The 25,169-nt window shown below is 38.6% G+C and overlaps 1 protein-coding gene across 8 annotated transcripts in view; it reads left to right on the top strand.

The window, feature by feature from the left end:
- The window catches only part of MAST4 (microtubule associated serine/threonine kinase family member 4), a gene marked incomplete at its 5' end in the record, with an annotated part of 570,488 nt that overhangs the window by 140,508 nt on the left and 404,811 nt on the right, over nt 1-25,169 (top strand). For 7 of the 8 annotated variants that reach the window (XM_081294782.1, XM_081294780.1, XM_081294779.1 and 4 more), the window contains one exon: nt 23,102-23,255. In XM_081294782.1, coding sequence (XP_081150908.1) covers nt 23,102-23,255 — 154 coding nt within the window. Of the gene's footprint in view, nt 1-23,101; nt 23,256-25,169 lie in introns of those variants that run through there. The other variant, XM_081294784.1, reaches the window with a different exon arrangement.

The following is a 25,169-nucleotide window of genomic DNA, read 5'->3' as shown; positions in this document are numbered from 1 at the left end:
GTTTGAAAATGTGATAGCTCATTATAAGGGCATTTGACATAAGCATATTTGCTGATGACGGATTGGCGATCGGTGGTAATTTAAAGGGATTCTGAGCAGTAGTTAAGGTAGAACATTTTCTTTGCATTAATCATATGACATCAGGATAGCCCACATTGCAAACATCTTTCAACGTCTCTATGTAAAATATAGATTTTTAGAAGCTGGTCTTCATGTGAATGTACATACACATTGCCTGAACTGTGTTTTTTTCCCCCCTACTTAATTAAATTGCCAAGAAAGAAGACGTGGGTTGACGACATGTCATTTTACTTTATAGACCCACATATACCCACCAGAAAGATGAAAGAAGTAAAATAATTTGTAGAAAATGGAAAAAAAAAGGCACTATGACAAGATTGACTTTCGAAGCATTCTAGATATTGGGAATAGAAACAGATGTCAAATCCTAATCTAAATAGATATTGGAACTTTAATCAAATATGTCATTAATAGTTTGACCCCAGTTATATATTAATATTTAATGTAAGTAGTGGTCCACCTCTAAAAATCAATGGGGTTTTAATTTACAGGGTAGGGGGCGAACGCACCATGGATGGGTCACAGATGAGAATTGCTGATAGGCATTTGGGAGTTCCCAAATAGATGCACAAATGCATACTAACACTTTAGTTTCATCATGACACGCTTTATGATAAAGAAGCATTGGATGCAGCTTAGCAATATTGAAAGATCAGAACAGCTGTTATCTGCACAGTCACTGGGGTTTATCTGTCAGACGTTTGCATAGAGAACAAGGTGTTTTAAGTAATGTGTCATGATAGTTTAATTACATCACCTTTCCTGGGACTTTGCTTGATTCCTGACTCAAGAACATCCAGTGAGATGGTAGCCTGTCAATTTTTTTTTTCTTAAGAGCCTTCATTCATGTCATTGCTTGGTTAGGTTACATGTACTTGTTTCTCAAACATACATACAGAAGACAAATACCACCAATAATCCCCTCTTTCTAGTCAGTTTTTCTAAGGCATTTAACCTTGCTCTTGAAAACCATGCTACCTTCACTTCTAACCTTCCTTATGAAGATAAGTCTGTCAGCTCTCTTGCTGGATTCTGCACTCAGATAGGCATAGGTGTTTCTTTCAAGGGTTGCCCTCCTTTTCTGGTTTTATCCTGCTCTCTAGTTCCCCTTCTAGACCACTACTTGTATGGTCTTTAAGTGGCTAGCTTGCTTGTGTCGCCTTTCTAAAGTTTGTACCTGAGTTGTTCTACCTCTTGGCTTTAAAATGCCTGGTTTTCTTTTGTCTTTAAGATATAGATTGTATTTTTTCCCAGTGCTGCGTATGATAGTTCATCTTTTGGGGCACTGCTTAAAAGACCCTTCACAAACTGCTATTAACTGCTCTTTCCGGCTGTGTTTTCCTTCCTCCACTTTTTCTTCCTCCCTCCCTCTCCTGCAAACTCTGATCTCTTGTATCATTCCTCTACGTACCTGTGCTGTCAGGCCTCTTCCCTTTGCATGTGGCACGGCTTCCGATAGAAAAGTTTTCTATATTGCTGCTGCTTCCTGGAAGCCCTTGCCAACCTGGGCAGACCCAGTTACAGTGTCTCCTGTGGGCTTATAGCGTCTTGTACATGCCCCTGTACTAGCACTGATTGTTTTGTGCTGTAGCTATTTACTTGGGAGGCTGGCTTTGGACTGAGGTTTTTTAAGGGCAGGAACACTGCTTTATGAATGTACATCTGGTGCCTGATACGTGGTAGGAAGTAATTGATTCATTGAATGAAAACCCAAATATATTTGTGACACAAATTTATTTTAATTCTTTAGGAAAAGCAGTAGGTCAGATGGGACCAGTCTGGTTTGCGGGTGGGTTGATCAGTTTTCTACTCTCCATTGCTCAGCTGCATCATATGGCTTTCATTTTCTCCCTTTGCTATAACGTTGTTTGGTTTCTAAAACTCCTCTTGTTTTTGAAAATAGGAGAATCATTTTCTCTGTTGCCATTGAAAAGTCCTGCTCTTCCTTACCATCCCCCCCTTTTTCTTTCTCACAACCATAATCCAGTTCCTGACTTTATTACATGTTTGTTACTTATGCCCCAACAGCCCTGGATGGCCTGCCTTCCACAGATCTGCCCCAACTTTTGTTGTCAACAACAATTAAAAAAAAATGGTTCCCTATTGCCAGGGAAACAGAAATTGACATAGGAGACTTTTTCTTAGACACCTCTCTCCAACTGTTTCTTCCTTTTTCTCTGTCTCTCTCCATCCATCCCTGATCCCATGTCAAGCTCTCAAGTGGTTTCCTGATTCTATTCTTACAAATATGGCACCCCTTTTCAGGTGGACCAGCTGATTCCCTTATGGCAGTATTTTTTCATCCTCTTGGTTAGAACCCACAAATGGACCATATCATGAGTTTAATGGGTCACAACTTGTACTTTAAAAAAATGAATTTAAAAAATGAAATTATAATAGGGAGTATCATCAAAAAGCTAAATTAACCTACTGGGTTATAGTCTAAAATATGTTTCTTATTGTGGTTCTTTTGTTAGGTAATTTTGAAAGTTACTGAAAATAGCAATAAAGACTTTGTTTCAATTTTTCTGCTAAAAAATTACCTCCTTTATGTACACTTTTGTGACAAGATAATAAATGACACATAACCCTTTCATGCAAGCATTGCTATCCCTTTTAACTAAAATTTGTAAAAATTATGGCTCAAACTTTGCCATAATTTTTTGTACTCTGTCATCTTTGAATTTTTAAAACAAAAAAATTGTAGCTGCTTTGTATTTTGTAATTCTCATGTATTTCCTGTGTGAGTTAAACTCCCCAACTAGATTACAAATTTATTTTGAGATTTTTAGAGCATTCTGAGCACCAGCTCTAATTATAGACCTTAGAGAACCAAAATGAGAAATAAACCTTAGAAGATTTGTCTAATTCCTAAATTTTTCAGGTGAAAAAAGTAAGGCTTTCCAGAAAAGCTCTGTTTTCAAGTAGTCTCGTCTCCAGTCATGAGCCAAAAGGAATTAGGGAGGCATGTAATGAAATAAGTCTCTGGAAAAGATAATATTTGGGTGAAGATCAAAACTATATCTTATAACAATATTGTTATGCATTTCTCTCAGGTGCTTGTGATTAAATGAAGCATGACTTGGATATGAGGCTAAGGAAAATATGTGGGCTAAAAATACAAATAAATAAATCATATCTGTATTTCCTTCCTTTTTTTCTTCTTTCCTCCCTCCCTTTTTTTCTTACTTTCCTACTGAATTCCTAAAGTCTAAAACACATCTTCTTATTTTAGAACTCTTTCTCTGTGGGGTATACATAGATATTAAAAATTCAGGAAATGTTGCTATTGACTAGAAGGAAGAACAATCCACAGAACTTGTACCTGTTTGGTAATTCCTGAGCCACTGGATTCTCAGGGTATCATAGGCTGAGCTGCATAATGTGGGTCATTTCTTCATTGTATTCAAGACTCTTAATCTTACCTATTTTCTATCTACTTTGTATCAACTCATTTCCTTTCCATATAGAATTTAATTGAAAGTCATTTGTCTCTGAATCTGTGTACATTCTATTAAGATTAAGTGGGTTCTCAGTGTTTTCTGGATTCTCACTTTCTCGAATAGCGCTGTCAATCAGACTTTGTGATGTGATGAAAATGTTCTGTACCCTGCAATGTCCAATATGGCAGCCATTAGCCACATGTACTTTTGAGTTCTAAAAATGAGGCTAGTGCAAATGAGGACTGAATGTTTAATCTAAGTTAAATTTAAATAGCCATATGTGGTTCATGGCTACTGCATTGGACTGACAGTCTTGGAACTTGAAAACACATCAATTCATGTTTCTCTTGCTCCTATTTTCTGTATGCAGTATCCTGATTCATCCGCTTCCCTCTTTGGTATAGAAATTTCTCCATCTTTCCACTTGCTACTTGTTAGCATTCCATGCCCTACCCTTAAGAAAATTCTCTGTACTGTTTCTGAGAGACCATCTTCTAGAAGAATCTGCAGAAATATAAGAGATTTTTTTTAATCCCTGGTGCCCAATTCAGTTGTCATTTTTGACAGAATAAATATAGTTTATGTAGTAGAGAAAGTGAGCTGTTTTAAAATTGAAAAGTTGAAATGATTTTTACTGATATTATAGGAAAAAATTATTGAAATCATTGAAAATACTGAGAAATGCTCAGTTTGCTGTCTTGAAACTACAGAAAATTTTTATATTCAGAATTAATCAGACAAAATACACACTAAAAGGATAAGATTAAAATGCAGAGTTCATTAAATTAGGTTTTATACAAGTTTCATTTCAGTTCAGTTACTGTTACCTATAAGAAGTGATGCCAAAAATATTAGTAAATGTAACTTGCATGAATATTACCATTATATGGATGTATACATATTGTCCCTTGTGATTTCTTGTGTTTGATAAAATTGGAGATTTGGAAATGATATTTTCAGCTGCCTAGAAGAAAGGCTGGACTAATATCTAATTTTTACAAATTTTGTAATACCATTACTAAATAAAATTCTCCATATTTTTTCTCATATTACATCAAAACCTATTTATCCTATGAGCCACAGTTCTTCACAATTTCTGAATTATCTGAAATTCTAACAAAGTTTTGTATTTATCTGTATGGGTCCATTGCAAGAAAGGAGCTACAATTTGAATAGGATTCACAAAGAAATCTGAGACCCTCCAAGGTTAAGAGTCCCATATTAGCTTGAGATGTTGCTGACTGTGTGAGCAACATCTCAAGCTTCTCCCTATACCCCGCTTCCTTGTTATAGTGTCTTAACACAAATTAAGTACTTTGAAATGCTTTAGGAATGGGTTTGAAAACCATTTCTTTCATAGGTGACACGCATTGCCTTTATTTTTATGTGGACAGAAGAAATCTATTATGACCTTTATTTTTTTAAAGCTTCCAATGTTAGGTTTCCATTATTACTTCAAGATAGGATAATATGGAACATGTAATCTTAGCTCAAATAGCTATGGTATTCCGGGAATCTGGAGAAGTTATTTTTCCTATTTCTTCACTTGTTTTAAGATGTCCTGTTTTCTGTTGAAGTTCACTATCCTGCAAACCTTAGCACCATCTCATGTGTGTGTGGTGAGGGTTGGGTACTGGGGTTTGAATTCAGGGACAGTCTACCACCTAGCTATAACCCAAGCCCCTTCTACTTTTGAGACTGGGTGTTGCTAATTTGCCTAGGCTGGCCTCAAACTTGCAATCCTCCTGCCTCAGCCTCCTGAACTGCTGGGATTACAGGTGTGCCCCACTAAACCTCGCATTGTCCCTTCCTTTCCTGTCCTCATTCAGGATGGGTTAGTGATTCCATCAACATTGTTACAGAAGATAAACCTTGGACTGATTAATGATCATATCCCTACTCTCATGGATAATCCCGAGTAGATGGAGACAGGATATGTAGAATGCCAGGAGATGGAGAACACTTGGCAACCACACAGTGTGAATTTTTTTGGTTCGTGTTACTTTGTGTGTATGCTTTGGCTTACATGTGCTTCCCAACCTGTTGGCACACCATGGGAGCTGTATTTTTACTCTGGGTCAGTCAGTGAATTATTATTTAATCAAATAATAAATTACCTAGAGAATCAAATGCAGGTTCTAAGAAAGGAGTTGAGAGTTCACAGTGATTACTGAAGAGCTGAAGTCACACATCATCATTTATATTTTGTTCCTTAGAAGCAAGTCATTAATGAGAGCCTATCCTCAAGAAGTTGGCAAGATCTACTCCTGAAGGAAGAAGTTCCACAGAGTTTGTTGACATAAAATCACCACTTCTGGCCACTGAGACTGTCTTCTTGGCCTGGTATTCTTTCATGTACTTTGATTCCTTGATCATCATCTTCTGGACTCTTTCCACGTCTAGTGTCCATCCCAAGGGGGCTGTTTCATCCTTGAGGTCTTGTGCTTTTCCAGAAGGACTTTTTAGCTCTTGGGAGGTTTTTGAGTGAAACATGTGCAAGACCAAACTATCTTTTGCCAATATTGATTACTTCTTGCAACAAAACTTCCAAGTTGCTCTCTTGACTTTGATTAAACAAATACCTCCCCAGGAAGGCTTGAGGCTCATATGGAAAGAAGGGAATGAGGATGATTAAAAAACTTTGTCCTGCCACATACTGGATCTTACCATTTGCATTCTTTAAGAACATAGGTTTTAACTTAGTACCGGGAAGGAATGGCAAATTCTGTGAGCAAGCAGATCTCCTCAGAACACATTGTGTGATATAAGGTTTGAGGGTCACAGACACACTCAACCATAAATTTATATTGAGCACCCACTCTATCAGGAGGCTGATAACCCTTGACCCTCAGTGTCTTGAAGTGCACATGCTTAATTATTTCTTGCTCATGTTTTTGTCTGTTGGGGGGGTCTGCTGGGATGTACTTGGTGTTCTCCTTACTTTGGGACATGCTGGTGGAGTAACTTCTATCTGGAGGAAACATTTGCTGAAACAGAGGGAGGCGGACTTCCCTGGAGGGTCTCACATGCAATTTGGACAAGATACATGTCACTTTTTCCTCACACTTGGTGGTCAGACCACATCATGTGACCCCACATACCAACGCAACCATGGGAGGACTAGAGATCATACCATTCATTATGCCAAGAAGGTGAAGCACCCCAAATAGTCTATGTGGTATACCACCCACCACATCTGCTGTGTGCCAGGTGCTTTTCTAGCTGTTGGGGATTTACAAGGGAGCAACATAGACTCAAGTTTCTATGTTTGTCTAGTTAAGTTTAAATGGGAGAGACAATAGGAGAGAGAACGGTGTGTGTGTGTGTGTGTGTGTGTGTGTGTGTGTGTGTGTGTGTAATGTGTGCATGTTTGGATGGGGAGTTTCTTATTCTAAAAACATTTTCTGGAAGGCCAGTGTTGGTAGTCACAGTGTCCTCTCCCAGTTTGAAAACCCTGTCACTCAGATATGCCTTCTGTCTTACTGATTGTTTTGAGAGTACTTAGGCTGTTCATAGATTCCTTTCATCTAACTCTTTGACCTTTTATTTCTAACTTAAGTACCATGGTTGATTAAATTTTGTTTTTAAGATACTATGATGACATAAGATTTTGAATTATAAGAATCCTTATGAGGTTTTAGGTAGATTATTTCCCTCTTTGAGAGCAGTTATTGTCATCTTCCTATAGGTCTCCCCCCGCCCCCTGCCCCTTTGCTTTAATTAGCTACTGTGATGAAGAGTGCTTTAATTATCAAGTAAAAAATGCCACCACTTAATTGCATTTGTGTGATTTGTACAATAGTCATTTCCAAGTTTTCAAAACCAGTTCTCAATGTCGACTTTTTTGCTTTTTCCTGTATTCTTACTCACTGGGGGGAAATGGCACATATTTACATATGGCACATTTATTTCACATTTTAGTAAAATACCATTTATGTAACACAAAATGTAAAATTATCTTGTTTTTCCAGATAGATAATCCTGTTCTTCTCACCTCCCTCCTCAGAGAACACCCAGCTGTTCGACCCCATCTTTCTTCAGGCGTGGGGGCAGCAGTCATTTTTGCTGATTTTCCTTGACCTCTGGATATAGAGATTCTTAGGGGAAAAAAAGGAACTGAACTGTACTGGTTCCTGTCTAACACAAAGGAATAGTAATAGGTGGTAGAGAATGACTGGGCCCCTTCCTAAAACAGTCCTCCTCTCATTTCACATGGGTAGAGGTATCTTGACTTTATTTTGATTGTTATTCTACTTCAAAGGTGCATCTCTAACCCTTGGGGAAGTTGTCATGTAATAATATCCTTGAGTATGAGTAGATGCTCACTTATGTGATGCATAGCCTAGCACTGGCTGTTTCAACACTTTTCCTAAGCATGGGGTTGGAGACACAGAAAAGAGATGAGACAATAAGAAGGGATAAGGAGATATTAGCCAAGAATGGGGTTATGTTTTTACATAGCAAAGGCTGACAAAGGAATCAGAACATTTTTGTACCTTTTTTTTTTCCTCCACTGAGCAGGGCGAGTTATTTATTTTCCAACACTTTTTCTGCTTTCTTTTTTCCATCCCACCTTTTATAGGTGACATTTATTGAGGTATGTTCCTTGCTTTCTAGTACATACTCCTATGAAACTTTGTTATGAGTGGTCTTTAGGTTTCCTAGTATATTTGATGTTGAGGCTACAGTGGGGAATTAATCCACACTACCTATCTGGGATCCCCAAAGCCAAGAAATCATGGCTGGGTCTCTGGGAGGAACTAAGTGTGTATATGGGTAGGTGCTGCTTTCAGTCTGGTCGGTTTTGCCCTGGATAACTCTGAACACTTGTGAGGAAAGCATTAGAGGCTGATGTAAACTTTTAAAAGATGTAGGAGGGAAGGCAAGGTAGCAGGCATTGGAGAACACATTCTGTGGTAGGTTGGAGTAGGAAGTTGTATATCTTGGCTCAGAATGTTAGATGATGGTTGATTTCAAGGAGCACAGAGTTGTGGGTACATGCTGTCTCTTCAATTTAAATCATTCTGCTGTGGAGACTCCTGAAGCAATTCCTGCATTATGGGATGCAGAAATCCCAATGGAAAAATACCATGCTTTAATACCCAGGTATTCTCACTAAGTATTATCTCCTAGAAATAAAGTACCTACAATGCTTGGCTCTCAGAAGGCCGGCTGCAAATGTGATCTCCCTTTCTTCTTTTTTCTCTTGCAGGCAATTTCCTTGCATCAGGGAGTCTTCTGCAGCTTGGCTGTTGGTTTTGGAGGCAGTCTTAGGAGACTTATATAATGTTAGGGTGGAGGCAACAGAGATGTTCAGGAAGAACCTGGTCAGAATGCTGAGATGGAAAAGGAAGCTAGCCCAGTGAAACCTCTTCCTCTCCTAGATGTGGTCTGGATCACACACAGCAGGAGCTTAATGCTGCTGGTCTGTGGCTGGGTGAGAGTACTGGTGCTACTTGCAGGAGCATGGAACAGAAACATTGTGGAAGAGTGTTAGTCTGACTGCAAGCCCTGGCTTTCGATCTCTGATGATGATCACAACTCTGATTCCTTAAGCTCCCTAAACCTCAGTTTCCATATCTGTGAAATGGGGAAGAAAATGATGCCATGTCAAAAGAGAGTCATTGTAAAGACTGAATGCGATAACATACTGAAGCACTTAAGATAGAACCTGGCCTGGCTGGCAGAGGTTGGTGGCTGGGACATTGAGGCTGTGGAGAAAGGGGACATTTCTCAACTACTTTACCTGCTTTTCCTTAAACACATTGGACTTGCTCTCGCTTCAGGGCCCCAACACTTGCCACTCCTTTGGTTTGTACACCTCTTCCCCCACGTGGTTCACTCCCTTTCTTCCTTCCCTTAGGTCTCTGTTCAGATATAGCCCTTTCAGAGGGGTTATCTCTAACTGCCAGTATTAAAGTGTGATCCTCATCTGTATCCCACATTCTCCCTTCTTCTTCTCATCCTTTATTATCACCCAAAGAAAAGGGCTTTTGTTTTAGTCTCTACTACATCCACAGTACCCAAAACACACTTGGCATGTAGTAGATGAACTCTAAAAAGTGTACAAATTTATTGAATGAAGCAGGTAACCACAAACCTCTATAAAGAGCCAGATAATACGTATTCAGTATGTGTGGCTGTTTGATCTCTGTGGCAACTGCTCATTCCTGCTGTTGTAGACAGAGTGTACATGGTCCCTAAATGAATGATCATAGCTGTGGTCTAACAAAATTTTATATGGTGCTCGGGCTATAGTTTGCCAGTCCCGAGAATATCAAAGAATGGTGAAGGTCAGGGTGAAGGTCAGGATGGATGTTGGTGGCTGTGGTGGTTTGAGCATAGTGGGAGGAGTGACATATCTTTTAGAGAAACACTTGCAATTGGAAACTAAAGAAATCAACTATCCTTAGGTTACACATGAATGGGGATCCCTGTGCTTCTCCAGCCAGGCCCATGAAATGGGCATGGGATTGCAAATCAGAGCTGTTACTTCCATATTGTGAACTGGTTTTAGTTAGTCTATAAATGAATTTGTGGAAGAGGAATTCATTGCTTAAAATTCCCATATATGGAAAAGAAATCTGATTGACCTATAAATTCAGGTTTAAAATTTTTAAATTTTTAATTGACACATACTAATTGTAAATACTTACGGGGTGCAGTGTGATATTTCCATACATGTATACAATGTATAATGATCAGATTAGGTTAGCTGGCATATCTATCACCTTAAGCATTTATCTTTTCTCTGTGCTCAGAAGTTTAAAAATCTTCTCTGTTAGAAAATTTGAAGTGTTGTCAGCCTTAGCTACTCTATAGAACTTTAGAAGTTATTCCTCCTATCCAACCTCACATCGTACCCATTAACCATTTTCTCTCCATTCCCCTTCTCCTCTACCCTTTCCTTTCTCCTGAGCTCAGATTTTATATACCAGAACCCTAGATTTATTGAGAGGAAGACTATCTTTATCTGCAGAGTGGAGTGCTCTGCTCTCAGGCAGATTTCAAGCTCAAACTCGAAACTTTTCCCTTAGCATGTTGCCTGACTCCAGCCTTTAGATCCACTTGTGTCCAGGCAGAGTCCTTCTACTAATGAGTCACAGGAAGGAATGGGAAAGTACAGACCTGGGGCGTGGGAGATGGAGCTGGGTCAGAGGCTGACTGTAAAGTGACTTTCATGGTTCATCTGCTAAAGTTCATTTTAGGACATGGCAAGAAATCAGCGTGTTCACACCTTCTGGGGTAGGAACTGGGCACTGTGTCTTGTCATGTTATTCCTTGGGGTTCTTATACATTGCTGATTTTTTTGTTTTTGTTCTTTATGGGGAAGAGACGTAGCACTGCTGCTATGATTGTCTAAAGTTAGACATAATTTTAATAGTAGTTTCAAAATTATTGTTTATACAAGGGAATAAAAGAGGACAATATGATAAAACTGTTCAAGCTCTTCAACAACTCCTCTGCCACTGCGTTGGTCGTATTTATGTAACTCTTCATAGTCTTTGGGGCCGCCTGGAGGACTGGAGGGACTCTTGAGAGTGAATTATTTTTCTCTCTGTTTTTACCACACTGTGGCTTCTGGTATAATACTTCTTTTAGCGGAGTTAAGAGCTGTGCCTAAAGGCAAAATTGTTTCCTTTCCTGATTGCACATGGAGGCTGGGACATCTCTTGGAACTTAGAGAAGATTTTTCTTCCTGGCAGATGGAGGAGTTAGTCTTGCTTGGAACCATACCTTCTCATGGAGAATAAATAAATGTGAGGAAGTTTGTGCAATGGTTGGTTGGCGAATCAGGACGTCAGAGGGCAGTGTAATCGAGTTGCTTACATGCTCATAACCCAAGTGAAGAGAAGAATATGAAGAAAAGTTCAGGAGGGCTAATTTTTTGCAGCATCTGTCAAACTTATTGCTCTTCTTCTTCCTTTTTCTTCTGGTTCCTTCATTTTGTTTCCTATCTCCTCTCTTCTTCCTCTTGTATGTCTTTCTCTCATTTTCTCCTTACTCCTGAATGTCAAGTTCATGTTCTGCTGGGGTGTTGGCAGTTAGACTTAGCCTGACTTTTGGGGACTGGGTGATGTGAGGGTCAGCCCAGGGATGATGTGAACTGCATAAAGGGAAGCTGGGGTGTCTGTATCATTAGCCAAGTTGCTAAAGCGAGCCCTATATCTAGGGTGTGCTTCCAGTAGAAGTGGGCAAATGCTGGACAGTGCATTGGGCAGGTCAGTGGCACTGAGGCTAGATGCCACATCCTGTTCAGGTCCCCAAAGACAAAGCCAGTTACAAGGCAGCCCCTGGACCTCCAGTTCTCTACAGGGATCAAAGAATAGTAATTGGGAAGCCGGAATTCAGTCTAGGGAAACAAGGTGGACAGCAGGGTGTGAACCTGTTCAAATGGAAATCAGGGGAAAGAGATCTGGTGCTGAGACAGTGTGCTACTGACTCAAGGTCTTGGTATTCAAAAATTTATTATTGAATATTTTTATAAATATTTCACAATAATTATTATTTATTACAATTATTGTGTGTTGTTTTTGCTAAAAGAGAAGCATGTTTTGGTTCTCTGACAAATCGCTGAGAATCTAAGCTCAGGTGAGAAGACATGGCTCTGAGGGACTTGGAACCTGGGAACTATTGGGGATTACCTTTTCTGAGCATCATTTTTCCATCACTTTGCTTTATCTCTTCCTTATCCTGCAGTCCTTTCCTTCTCCTTTTTATTCCCTTCAGGTATCCCCCACCCCATTAAAGGAGAAATAAAGTTGATTAAATACAGTTCTCATGGCTGTGCACTCCCTCATCCTCCGGAGCCAGTTCACCCTCTAAGCACTGGCCAATTTCTGAGTGATCGTCTTTCTCATTAATTTCCGTTTTAACCCGGTGAGGCCCCCAAGCTGCTGAGAATTTGTGACTCCCAGTTCTTTAGAACATTTATTTGCTCATCAGGTCAGAGTTCAATCTGGGACTACTATCCACAAAATGACCTGCTCAAAATGCCTGTTACCTCTTAATATGAAACCAGGAAACAAGAATTAATTTGTGGTGTTTGTCCAGCTAAAAAGCAGAAGGTTTTTTCATTTTCTTTGTTTTTTAATAAAAAGTTTATTTTGACGTTTCCCCCTGGAAACTTGTGTAAAGTTTACTTTCAGTGCCAATGGATGTTATGGAACAGAAATTCCATCGATTGATTGTTTTGTTTTATGATTCTGAAAAAAAATGAACTAAGCTAAGAAATGATAGGGAAGGTGAAGGAAATAAAGCTTTGAGTGCCTTCTCGATCCCTGGTGTTATGCTTGGAGGTTTATATTGATCCATGAGAATCCTGTGAGGGGGGATATAATTATTTTATAGATGAAATTAAAATTTGTTCATCTTATATGACTGATAAGGGGCTGAGTGCAGTTCTAGTGGAAAATTTGCCTCCAACCACTGCCTTCTTCCCCGCCATGTTTACTGGTGTTTTCAAGAAATGGGAGATAAGGCACTGGGGACTTCTTTAGCACCAGGTCCTTGGTGGAGCAGTTGGTGCCTAAAGAGAGATGACATTTAGGGTCTTAAAAGCCCTGTTGTGATATGTGGTACTGATGGGGTGGGAGAGACTCTGCTCTGTCTCTCTTGTCCCTTAGAACATGGTAGATGGGTTTGAAAAGCTCTAAGGCAGATGGACAATTAGCATGTGTTTGGACCCCACTCTATGTCCCTTCTCATACTGCCTTTTGTGTGGCTGAGGACCATAATCTATGCAATTGAATGCAAGTCAAGGCATTAATTAACATCAGCACTGTTCTGCCAAATAGAAAGGAAAAGCAATTAACTAGGTGCAGTACCACAACTCTGCTCAAAGCCCTACTGTCTCCTATACCCAACTCTATCCAGACATCTGCCATATTGTTTTATGATTGTGGTTTTGTGTCAGTGGTCTGGGATAGAAGTGCCCTGAGAAAGATGCCTGCATTTTTTTTTCTCTTTTCTATCTTCAACCCTTAGCACATTGTCTAATCTATAATAGGCATTTGGCTAAAAAAAATATATATATTTATTTTTTTAGCAACTCTGGATTAATAGAGCATGTATGAATAGAAAACCACTGTGAATCATCCAAGTTGGTTATAATACAGTGGTGAAGACTGAGGGGCTGTGGGAAGTAAAGTGGGTATGGGAGCAGAGTGCAGTAGGCAATAGAATGTAGGCTCAGGAATTTGGGTTCTGGTCTCAGTTCATACAACAATTCTCTGTGTAAACATGATCAATTGACTGTCTGGGCCATAGTCTTCCAGGAAAGCCAAGAAATTTGAGTACAGAAGATTTTTTAAGTTCTTTCTATTGCTAATATTTTGTGATTCTGTAATTCTGTTTTAAGGAAACCACTTGTGTGGGCCACCAATTCGGTTTAAGCTGATCATCTAGACTGACCAATGCCAGAATCAAAGAAACTGATCTTTTGTGGGGAGCATTCCCAGCTTGGAGTTATAAGAGGACGTTAACAACATTAGCTTTCTGGGCTTCATGTCCTTCACCACTGTGATCCCCTGTGTGGGAGACAGTTTGGAACAACGGAAGGAATGTGGGCTCTGGAGATCAGGATCTCAGACTTGATTCATTGTGGTACCTCTAGTCAAGGCAAAAACTTTGATTAAATTTTCTGCATCTGTTTCCTCCTTGGTAAAATGAGACTAATAACACTGCCTAACTGGGAGTCTCTCTGCCACAAAAAGTGGGAAGTGGGCACATAATGTCAAGTTTTGTCGTGTTGTGTGGGAATTTTCCACTTTGACTTTAAACAGAAGGAAGATAAGTGAGAAATGTATTCTCTTCCTGCTTGTTAACCACAATCAGAATCTTTAGTTACATTGCTGATGGGGACAGGAGAGTATCAGGGGAATTTAATGACTTCAGATAAGTAAACAACTTCAGGCATAGATCAGATTCCTAAATAAAGGTCAGGGAAACATCTAGAATATTAAAGTGACAAGAAAACAGGTGATACATATGCACAGTTAAATTAGTATACTCTGGTTTCCCCAAGTGACATTGTCCCTAAGCCAAACTTCAGAATTGAGTCATAGTCTGAAAACTATACACATAAATGCCATGTTTCTAAAATTTGTAAAATAATATCAACTTTTTTTCTTATCTTTCAACTATTGAATTTATTCCAATTAAATGCCTGCTGTGTGTTGCTCTGTCCTTGGGCGATAATGATATTGTATTGCTTGTGGTTGCTGTGTGTGTGTGTGTGTGTGTGTGTGTGTGTGTGTGTAGACACAATCATGAGCAAAGGAATTGACTCTCTTGAAGTTGAGTTGACAGACAAAAGTAAGATAGTGTATCAAATTGCTAATTTACATATTTCTCTTGGAAGGGAAGAAAGAAAATCAATTAAGCTATGAAACTGGCGGTATAGCTCTGTGTAGGTGAATGCCCTTGTAGTTTGAACTAATAATGTACTTTAGGACATTTCTGAAATAAATTTAACATTGCTAATTGAAGTTTGTTATTCCAAGAATTAATTACAAGGCCAAAGATGGAAAGCAATATTGGTAGCTAGACATTTTCCAGGTTAAACACATTCTATCAATGCATCATTTCTCAAAATGTGGATGTTTATTAAGAAAGTGAATGGAGTAAAATTGTTAAAACCATTAAATTGTTTGCATCAATTAGTATTGCTCAGGAAACGATCACTTACCAAGTCTCATTGAAATGAACTATTTTTGCTAAAATTCTATCTATGCTCTTCATTCCCTTTCTTGTTCTCAAAAGGTTTTAAGATGAACTGTAATCACATAACTCAGCAAGATGAATAACTTAAAAAATGGGTGAAGACAGACAAAAAGGAAAGTAGGCATAGAGCAGTGATTCTCAATAGTGGCATTATTGACATTTGGGGCTGGGCAACTCTTTGTTGTGAGGGGCTGATCCAGTGCATGGTAGGATATTTAGTAGTATCCCTGGCCTATGATTAGTAGAAAACCAGCACACTGCTCTAAGTTGTGACAACCCCAAATGGCTCCAAACATTGCCCATGTCATCTGGGGTTGGGGATGACATCGAAATCAGCACCAGTTGGAGACCACTGCTTTAGAGAGGAGAATGAAGTCTGAACTAAGATTTGTGGAGCTAAAGGATCCACGAAGTCTTGATTGGAGATTGCGTGATGATAGGTTTTTCCTGGGGAGTTCTCTGAACTGAAGAACAGAAACATGACTAGTTGTTTGACTCAAGGGGTGCCCAGAATAAAACCAGACCAGAGCCCCACATCAGTACCACTAGTTCTAGTGCACAGGACTGAAAGGCATTTTTATAAGTGTTTTTCTCTGCAACTTGAATGAAGCTCCCGGTGGGCAGGGGGTTTTGTTTGTTTTGTTTATTGCTGTTTTGCCCACTGCTGTGCCCAGAGCAATACCTGGCACACAGCTGCTTAATAAATATTCATAGAAAGAGATGAATCCTGAGAAGGAGGATACAGTGTAATATAGGCCTTTCCTTACATGTTTATAGAACTGAGCAGCCAGATTTATAAGGCTGTTTTTTACAATATCATTAAATGGAAGCAAGTGTTCTGGGCAGCATAATCCAAACTGAATGTCAGCAAAATCAATAAATGGGCCCCAGTACAATGTGGTCTAGGATTATCACTCTCCCAGTAGTCTAACTCAAGTCTATAGTTATATTTTAGGATGCTAGGAAAGGTGTGTTACTATTCTTCTTGCAGTACAGAGAACAATGAATGCTTTCTTCTTTTCTATGTTCCTTGAGTACTAGAGAGCAGAGGGGAGGGTATCTGAGAGGTGCCACTGGGAAAGGCCAGGAACATGGAAAGCTACATGCTTTGCCAGGCTGAGTGAGGGACTTAAGTTGAGCCTCCAAGGACAGTGACTAACAATATTTTTGGATATTGGTCAAGAAGAAGGGCCACTGTATGCGCCACTTCATGAGAAAACATGCTGAAGATACCCATTGTGTGGGAGATTACACCTTGGGAATTTTGTGCTCCAGAATACAAGCATCTGGACTAAATAATTGTACAGCAATTTTGACCAAATTTTCACTTTTGCTGTATAAACAAAGACCTTGGTAAAATTGCAGTAAGTTTAGTTGTCATGCAAATTATCTGTGGTGAAGTATGCGTTCAGCTATACAATGAAAGAGGTGGCTTTGCCCTTGGGAACATTCATAGTAACTGCAGTGACTATTCCTTGGGCACTCACCAAGTGCCAAGCAAGGTTTAAAGTGCTTTACAAATATGACTAGCTACCTCAGGAAGTAGATACCGTTGTCTCTAACATTTTATGGATGAGGAAACAGGTGCAGAAAGAGTTAAGTATCTTAATTAGGATACTCCTAGTTATCTCTAGTCTTAGCTCCTAACCACTGTGGAATTAGTATGAATTCAATAATTACTCTCTTAACTATAGAAGTCTGTTATATCAAAATTTAAAATATTGATTTTAGACATTGGCTTAAAAGTAAATAAAATCCAATTGTGAAATACAGTAAAGTCATTTTAGTTTGCCTATTTGATTTTTTTTTGGGGGGGTGGTGATGGGAGAGAGAGAGTATGTTTAATTAGGATTACAAGCCTAGTCTGTGCTGTTTCATAATTCAGATATTTTCATATCAAATATTTAGTATTCTAAGAAATAGAATAACTGAACAATGTATTCATAACCTGTGTTACTAGTTAGTCTCTCTCCTCTCTCTTTTTTTTAATCACAAAGAAGACTTTTCCAGGAAGCCACCATCATGTATGCAGATGACATTGGTGATCCCTTTGAACTAATGAACTTTGGCCTTAGGGCACATGCATTCTGGATGGGTCTTTAAAATGCATATGCCACATCTTGGGAATGAATGCAGAATTATAGAAAAGAGAAATGGGGCTAGGGAAAAGTGGGATTGATAGACACTAGTGAATACGCTAGTAGGGGTATAGTTAAAAGGTCGAACAATTCATTATTTAGGAATCACCTTCAGAGGTAGGCCTGTTCAAAAAATTAGCATATTAGTTTGGTATATAGAAAAGACTCTTTGAAAAGATGCCATTTACCATAACCTAAGGGTCTTTTCCATACATGAAGCATTCAATTTTGTCAAAGTACTGGAGACTCATTTTAGCATTTCACCTTGGATATTATTTAATATATATTTATATTTTTAACAATTAAAGCTCTTTATGGCATGCATTTTTTTTTATTTCTTTCCTATTGTTATATTTTAACTGAATACCAGAGATTTGAAAATTCATGTGTTCCTTCCGCAAATACTTATGGGGTGCCTTTTAGATAGTGGGCACTGTTTTGGGTATGGAGCAGACTGGTGCCTAATTTCATATAGTTTTTATCTTAGCAGAAGAATGGCAAGAAACAAGTCCAAAAAAATCTGTCATGTGGAAGTAGATGCTATGAAAAAAAAAAAAAAAAAGAAAAGGGAATGAAGTGGTGGGCATAATGTTTCACATGGGTAGTTACAGAGGGCTTCCTACAAAGGATGGCATGTAAGTAGAGACCTGGAAGGTATGGGAGGCACAATAACTAATATCTAGGGTGTATCTCAGGGAGAAGAAATGATAGATGTAATGTCCTTCATGGAAAGATGCTTGCGGCATCTGAGGTCTAGCTAGGGACCAAGATAGACTGAGTGGAATGGAGGATACTGTGGTCAGAGAGCTGGGAGTAGAGGTTGTAGAACCTTGTAGGTCACTGTCTAGACACTGGGTTTGGTCAGGATGAAGAAATAGCCTTGGGATGACTGCAGCATAGAAGGGAGCAGTTCTAGAAGTCCTAGTTGGAGCACGTAGCTTGTGTTTCAGAAGAGTCATTGGTAGTTTTCCTGAGGCCACAGTGGCCATTGTAAGATGGATCATAACAGAACCGATGCTACTACTGGTAAAAGTGTTCAAGTGACTGGGTTATTGGGTGTATTTTAGAGGTTGAGGTAGAGGATTTATTGGTTGGATATGGAATGAGAAAGAGAAATTAAGAATATTTTTTAAATTTATGACCCCACTAGCTAGAAGAAATGGTGTTGCATTCAGTGAAATTGGAAAAATCTTTTTCTTTCTATTCATATGCTCACTGTCAATATTTTAAAATGTATTGGATAACTCATGATGATGTCTGGAGATGAGGTTGGAGAAAATAGTTAAGTAAAAGTTCAATGTTTGTGACCAGTTTTGCCTTTTAGAGGTAGATAGATGATAGTACTTGGGCATAGAGCCATAGAAAAAGAAACCCAAGAACAGGATGGTGGTGGTGATGGGAAAGACTTAAAATTGATCCAGCCTCATAAATGATTCAGCTTTATGTGTAATTCATCTTCATTGATGAGAGAAGCCACATGTAATCATAGTAGATTTCTTTTCTTTTTCTCAGCCTGATAGTTTGTAAAACAGCAAACACTATCTTAGGATGACAAATATAGAAAATACAGATGAAAAACTCTTACTTTTACTATTATTATGAATTATATATGATTATCATTGTTACAAGACTGATAACTTTGGAAACTTTCCCCTAAATTTGCTTCAGATTTACCTTGTTTATGCACCTTGTGTCCCTTAGATGATTTGTATTGCCTGCAGCAGACTGCTAACTAAGAGCAGTTGTTCATCACTCACATGTAGAGGTATGCTACACCCCATCTATCTGATTTCTTAAGTTCAGTAATGTGCAAATGCACAGTTTCAATGTTTTGTGTTTTATTCTGGCTCATGTTGGAATTAAAGGGGTTTGCGAAACAAACGTAGGAGTTTTTCAGCAAACCCATTCACCAAGAATCAATATTTACTATTGGTGAATGAAATAAGGACATATTTCTGGAGAACATATTTCAATTCTGGATATCTGTGACTAGTAGTGTGCTAGATGACAAGGGAATGGGATCTGGCTCTCGGGGAGTTGGCTCTAGAGATTGTTTGCTTAGGGAGGGAAATTGCAAATGTTTGCAGCAGCAAGTGGAACAAGTCCAGGCTTTGATGCCCTTGAGCATCAGTGAAAGTTTCAAGGTGACCTCCATCTTTAGTTAAACCCCTTATAGTGTGAGTGCTGGGGGAGTTTGGAAAAGTTGGAAAATATTAAACTGAAATCAGTTAAAGAGCAATGTCCAAAATGACATGTTTGATATGCACCGTAAGCTCTAGGGTGTGATGGAATGTTTTTAAAGGGATTGTGAGTGTTTAAATCAGGACAAAAATGGCAAATAAATTGTGGGGCTGCAGTAGACTCTTTTAAGACTCTTTGACTAATTGTAAAAGGAATACGAAAGCCACTGACAACATAGCAAATTTGGAAAAATGATCTATTTAGAGAAAGCTCTGTTGGGAGTGTGAACTAATAGGAAGAAGGAAATGGGATCCTGGAGCACTGCACTATTCTTATTGGTTTTTCTGCTCATAGTATGTTTGAAAAATTTGCAGCCCTCATAGTTCACTGCCTCAATTTCCCCAGATTTAAAATAATATGCTTCTCTTGGGGTGGTGATTCTTACTTAAAACCCTGGCTTATGGACTAATAGCTTGTGGCTATATATGTATATATGTGATGAAAGAGATTCTTTTTCTTTATCCTACACCTTCTTGTTGAATTCATTCTTTTTCAAAAGAAAAAGACATATTTGTCTCGTGTCTTTTATGACTCGGTTGGAAATCTGCAAGGAAATTACATAATTCCTTATTTAGGAATAATTCCCTTCCACTTATTTTCCACCCTCTGTTAATTTGTAATATAACAATCTTCCCCTGAGTAATTAATTGTAATTCTGCAAACTGAGTGAAAAATAAGTAGCAGAAGCTGATGAACCTTGAACAATAAATATTTGTATTTTATGCAGCTGCCACTAGTAATTAAGAGAAAATAACTTAGCAGAATAGACCCTAACTTGCTTGATTGCTTTGAGCGGCGGTCATCCATTCTGAGTGCATTGACTAGGACTAGTAGATATTACGGAACATTTTGTTGAATGTCTATGGCACATTGCCACCTTGTGGCTGCAAGTTTCCTTGTACTGGAGAAGAGCAGCTTTAAATTAATGTTAAGTCTACATTGTGTAGCCTGATTTTTTATGTTTTTCCTGGTATTTATACTGTACATTGCTCACAAAAGATTTGAGGCATCTCGTAAGGATATGTAGAATATAGTATTGGTGAATTTAAGAGAATATCACATAGTCTTAGAAGAGGCATGCTAATGTGTTTATGGGTGAAGACCCATAATCTGCAGCTAACACCCACTGCTTACATGAGTGTGTGTACATGTGTGTGAGTGGACAGAGGGAGAGAAAGCAAAGGCAGTGTGGTAAAAGTTAGCAGTTCATCATTGGCCAGTGGAATGCAGGTGCTAATTGCGTTTACTCATAACCACTTTTCCATAATTTCAAGTTTTCTTCTGACATTTTTCAAAGTAAAAAAAAAAAATTGGCAGGAAAGAAAAATTGGGGTAAGGACATAATGTGGAACCAAAAAGAAGGGGAAAATAACATTTGCATTGTATGATGGTCTGACTACAATTGAACCATGGATTGGATTCTGCCTTCTCTGGTAACCAAAAGGTAGCTGTCCAGGTTTCCCTGGCTACAATTCTTCATCTACAAAATTTAAGGGCAAAATATCTGAGGGTAGATGGAATTTCCTCCTTGGAGGCCTTTCTAAGTAGGACACTGATGTAATGAACAGCAGTCTCAGCAAATACTTTGCAATAAGTACAACTTCCCATTTGTAAGGGCTGTTTCTTTTAAAAGTTCACTCTTGAATTCCTTTCCCCTCCTGATCTGGCTTTGATTCTGGAACAGATGAACTCCTAGTTATTCAAGAGCCCTTCACTAAAATTCTGATTAGAAGTTGAAATATAGTAAAGTACTAGCTGGCCAGGAGTATGATCCAGTGTTTAATGAGAAGTTCTTGAAATTGAGCCTTTGGTTGTCACTAATGAGCCCAGTTGAGCATGGAGAAAAGTAGACAGTGTCTAGCAACCAGTGATGTCTCTTCTTCTTCTTTTTTTTTTTTTTTAGAGAGAGTGAGAGAGGGGGTGGGGGGGGAGAGAGAGAGAGAGAGAGAGAGAGAGAGAATTTTTAATATTTATTTTTTCTTAGTTCTCGGCGGACACAACATCTTTGTTGGTATGTGGTGCTGAGGATCGAACCCGGGTCGCACGCACACCAGGCGAGCCCGCTACCACTTGAGCCACATCCCCAGCCCCAGTGATGTCTATTCTATATAAACTAACTTAGGAGAGGATGTTCATAAGCAAGATCAAGTTTCTTACTGTGCAATGATGTTGAATGTGGTACAGTGGTGTAGACAACAAGTGGATGGATGGCCTATCTCTGAATTTCTTTTTATAAATACATTTGTGATGGTCTTAATATGAAAGAATTCAGATGGATGTAACCATGGGAGCAGCACTTTCCCCATGAAAGCAGAACAAGTCTCAGTGAAACATCCCTTAAAATGCCTGGCTTTGAGCGTTGTCACCCTCTGCGATGTTTTAACATTTCTACAAAGTTAGTCATTTTCTGTGATAATTGGAATTTCTGCAAATATCTGAATATCTTTTTGTTGCATATCCTTAATAATGACCTGGATATATATGTGTATGTGTGTGTACATGCACACACATGAATATTTTTATCCTTTGTGACTATCTAGACGCATATATATGCATTTGTACTACCTCTGAGGTGAACATCCAGAAGGTCAGCACTTTTCAGGTATGAAAGATTTTCTTTCTTTTCTTCTTCTTCTTCTTTTTTAACACAATGCATTTATTTTTATGTGGTGCTGAGGACCGAACCCAGGTCTCGCCCGTGCTAGGCGAATGCTCTACTGCTGAGCCACAATCCCAGCCCCTGAAAGATTTTCTTATAAAAGCAGAACAGATCTTGAAATAAGTGTTGTGACACAAGGGATTCTTTTGTAAAAAGCTGTCTCTTGAAGTGGATATGGTTTCTCTGATTCTCATGACAGGTTTTCTTTTTAAAAGCCGTGAAGTGATGTTGGGATGTATTGATTTCCATTAAGGACTATGGTGCTTAGAAATCTCTCTTCTGAACCTATATTTGTGAGCAATACGTGAATTTTCTTTTGTGACCCACTAAAGACCTGGTCTCTTGCTTCATTATAGAGCAATATGCTTCAGTTTGGGCTGAGGAGACCATGGTCTAAAGAAAGACATATTTTATTTATCCAGGAGACTTAGAAAACACATATATGCATGTACATAACTCAGTCGAAAATTCCATGAAACAGTACTTTCCCTTCTTCATTGGACAGTGATAATTTCCATTCTGTTGTACTAAAAAATACTGATTACAAACAACTCAACTTGATTTCATGACCCACTAGTATGTTGTGACCTGCATTCAAAATCCTGTTACTGAGATTTTGAAGCAAGTGAGACTGTCTTTCAGATGAAAGACAAAACAGTGAAATCCTGAATTTTCTAAGTATCAAGTGAAAAACAGGGTTGGGAGGAAGGGGGTTTAGAGGAGGATAAGAAAGGAGGCGAGTGTGAGCAGCGTCTTTGATTCTAGGTTGTGTCTAATGTCCCCACTAAATGTTGCTACTGTCCTTCTGTGTACAGCTTGATCATATCCTGTCCCCACCACCCATGCCATTTCGGAAATGCAGCAACCCAGATGTGGCTTCTGGTCCTGGCAAGTCACTGAAGTATAAAAGACAGCTGAGTGAGGATGGAAGGCAGCTGCGGCGTGGGAGCCTGGGAGGAGCCCTGACTGGTGAGTCATGAGTAGCTTGGATCAGGGAAGGATTGTGCTTCTCTGATAGGGTCCTGGATGGCCACAGGGTCTCATGTGAGAAAATCAGCCTGCAGACCATTAGGTACAATCTCATTCAATCCAGAAAATACTTAAATTGGAGCTTTTATTACTCAACTTTAATGAATATAACTGACATACAATGAACTGTCCCCATTGTGCATGTACATATGTATGAATTTGGGGAAATTCATGCACCAGTGTAACCACCACTGTGATCAAAATATAAAATGTTTCCTATGTTCTTTCTGCTTAATACCAGCCCTCACCTCATCCTCTAGTCTTTGGGTCCATGGCAGTCATATATCTGAAGAGTTTTATATAGATGGAACCATATACTATGGCTTCTTTTGCTCAGCATATTGTTTTAAAGATTTGCCAATGTTGTTTCCATCAGTAGTTAAGTGTTTAATGCTTGTGTCTGTACTATTTAACTTCGTAAGAAACTATCAAACTGTTTTCCATAACTGTGCCATTTTCTACAACCAAAAATGATGAATGAATAAACCAATCACTCTGCTTCCTTACTAATCTGTGGTGTTCCCAGTCTGTGTAAGTTTGGCCATTTTTATGGTATATAATCTTGTCATTTTGTGGTTTTTCTTTTGTATTTTTTTGACTATTTGTTTTTTAGCTTTCTGGTACTGTAAGAAATACCTGAGATAATCAACTTAAAAAGAGAAAAGGTTTATTTCAGCTTAGTTTTAGGGGTTCTAGTCCATGGTTGGTTGGTACCATAGCTTTGGGCCTGTGGCAGCACACCATAGTGCAGAATGAAAGAAAGGAAGAGGAATGGGCTGGGCCTACACCTTTACTTTCAAGGACAACCCCCCAGTGATCTGAAAATCTTCCCATTAGGCCTCATCTCTTAAAGTTTCTGCTACCTCCCAGTAGCATCACACTAGCATCAAACCTTTAATACATGGACCTTTGGGGGACATTCCAGATCCACACTACTGCAACTAGAGAAGTAGAACGTCTTTTCATGTGCTTACTGGATATTAATAGATCTTATTTTGTGAAGTATATTCTAATCTTTCAACCATGTTTAGCTCATTGTTATAGTTAATTAAAAAAAAAAGTCAAGTTAGGCACCAAAATACATATTGCATGTTATTTATGAGACAGCAGTAAAAGCTCTTTTTAAAAAATTTTTTATTTGTTCTTTTTAGTTATACATGACAGTAGAATATACTTTGACATATAAAAATATATGGAATATAACTTTCCATTCTTGTGGTTGTACCTGATGAAGAATTATATTGGTCGTGTATTCATATATGAACATAGGAAAGTTATGTCCAATTCATTCTAATCAGTAAAAGCTCTTAAATGTGAGCGATTAAAAAATCTGGTCTCATAGAATTAGAGAATAGAATAGTGATTACCAGAGCCTGGGAAGGGGAGGTTAGAGAGAGTTTATAGGCACCGGGGTACATTTAGATTGGATGAATAACTTCTCATATTCTACAGCACAATAGGCTAAATATGGTTAACAACAATTAATTTTTGTATAGTTTAAAAAGAGCTACTAAAGAAGATTCTGAATGTTCCTAACACACAGAAATGATAAAATGTCTGAGATGATGGATCTGCCAATTTCCCTGATCTGATCATTACACATTGTGTAACTATGTTGAAATATCATCATGTAGCCCATAAACGTTTACAATTATGTGCCAATTAAAATTCATATTAAATGTTTTTATTAGTACATTATAGTTACACACTTTGACATATATATGCATAGAATATAATTTGTCCAACTTCAGTCCCCCGGGCTTCTTCTTCCCTATTTTCCTTCTTCTCCATCCCCCTACTTCTACTCTACTGGTCTTCCTTCTGTTTGTTTATTGTTTTTTTTTAATTGGTGCT

The sequence above is a fragment of the Spermophilus citellus genome (genome assembly GCF_964194105.1).
Source record: "Spermophilus citellus genome assembly, chromosome: 1".
In the NCBI taxonomy this organism is placed as follows: Eukaryota; Metazoa; Chordata; class Mammalia; order Rodentia; family Sciuridae; genus Spermophilus; species Spermophilus citellus.
Note: the sequence above shows the minus strand (reverse complement) of the source record. Positions and strands in the feature narration are given on the sequence as shown.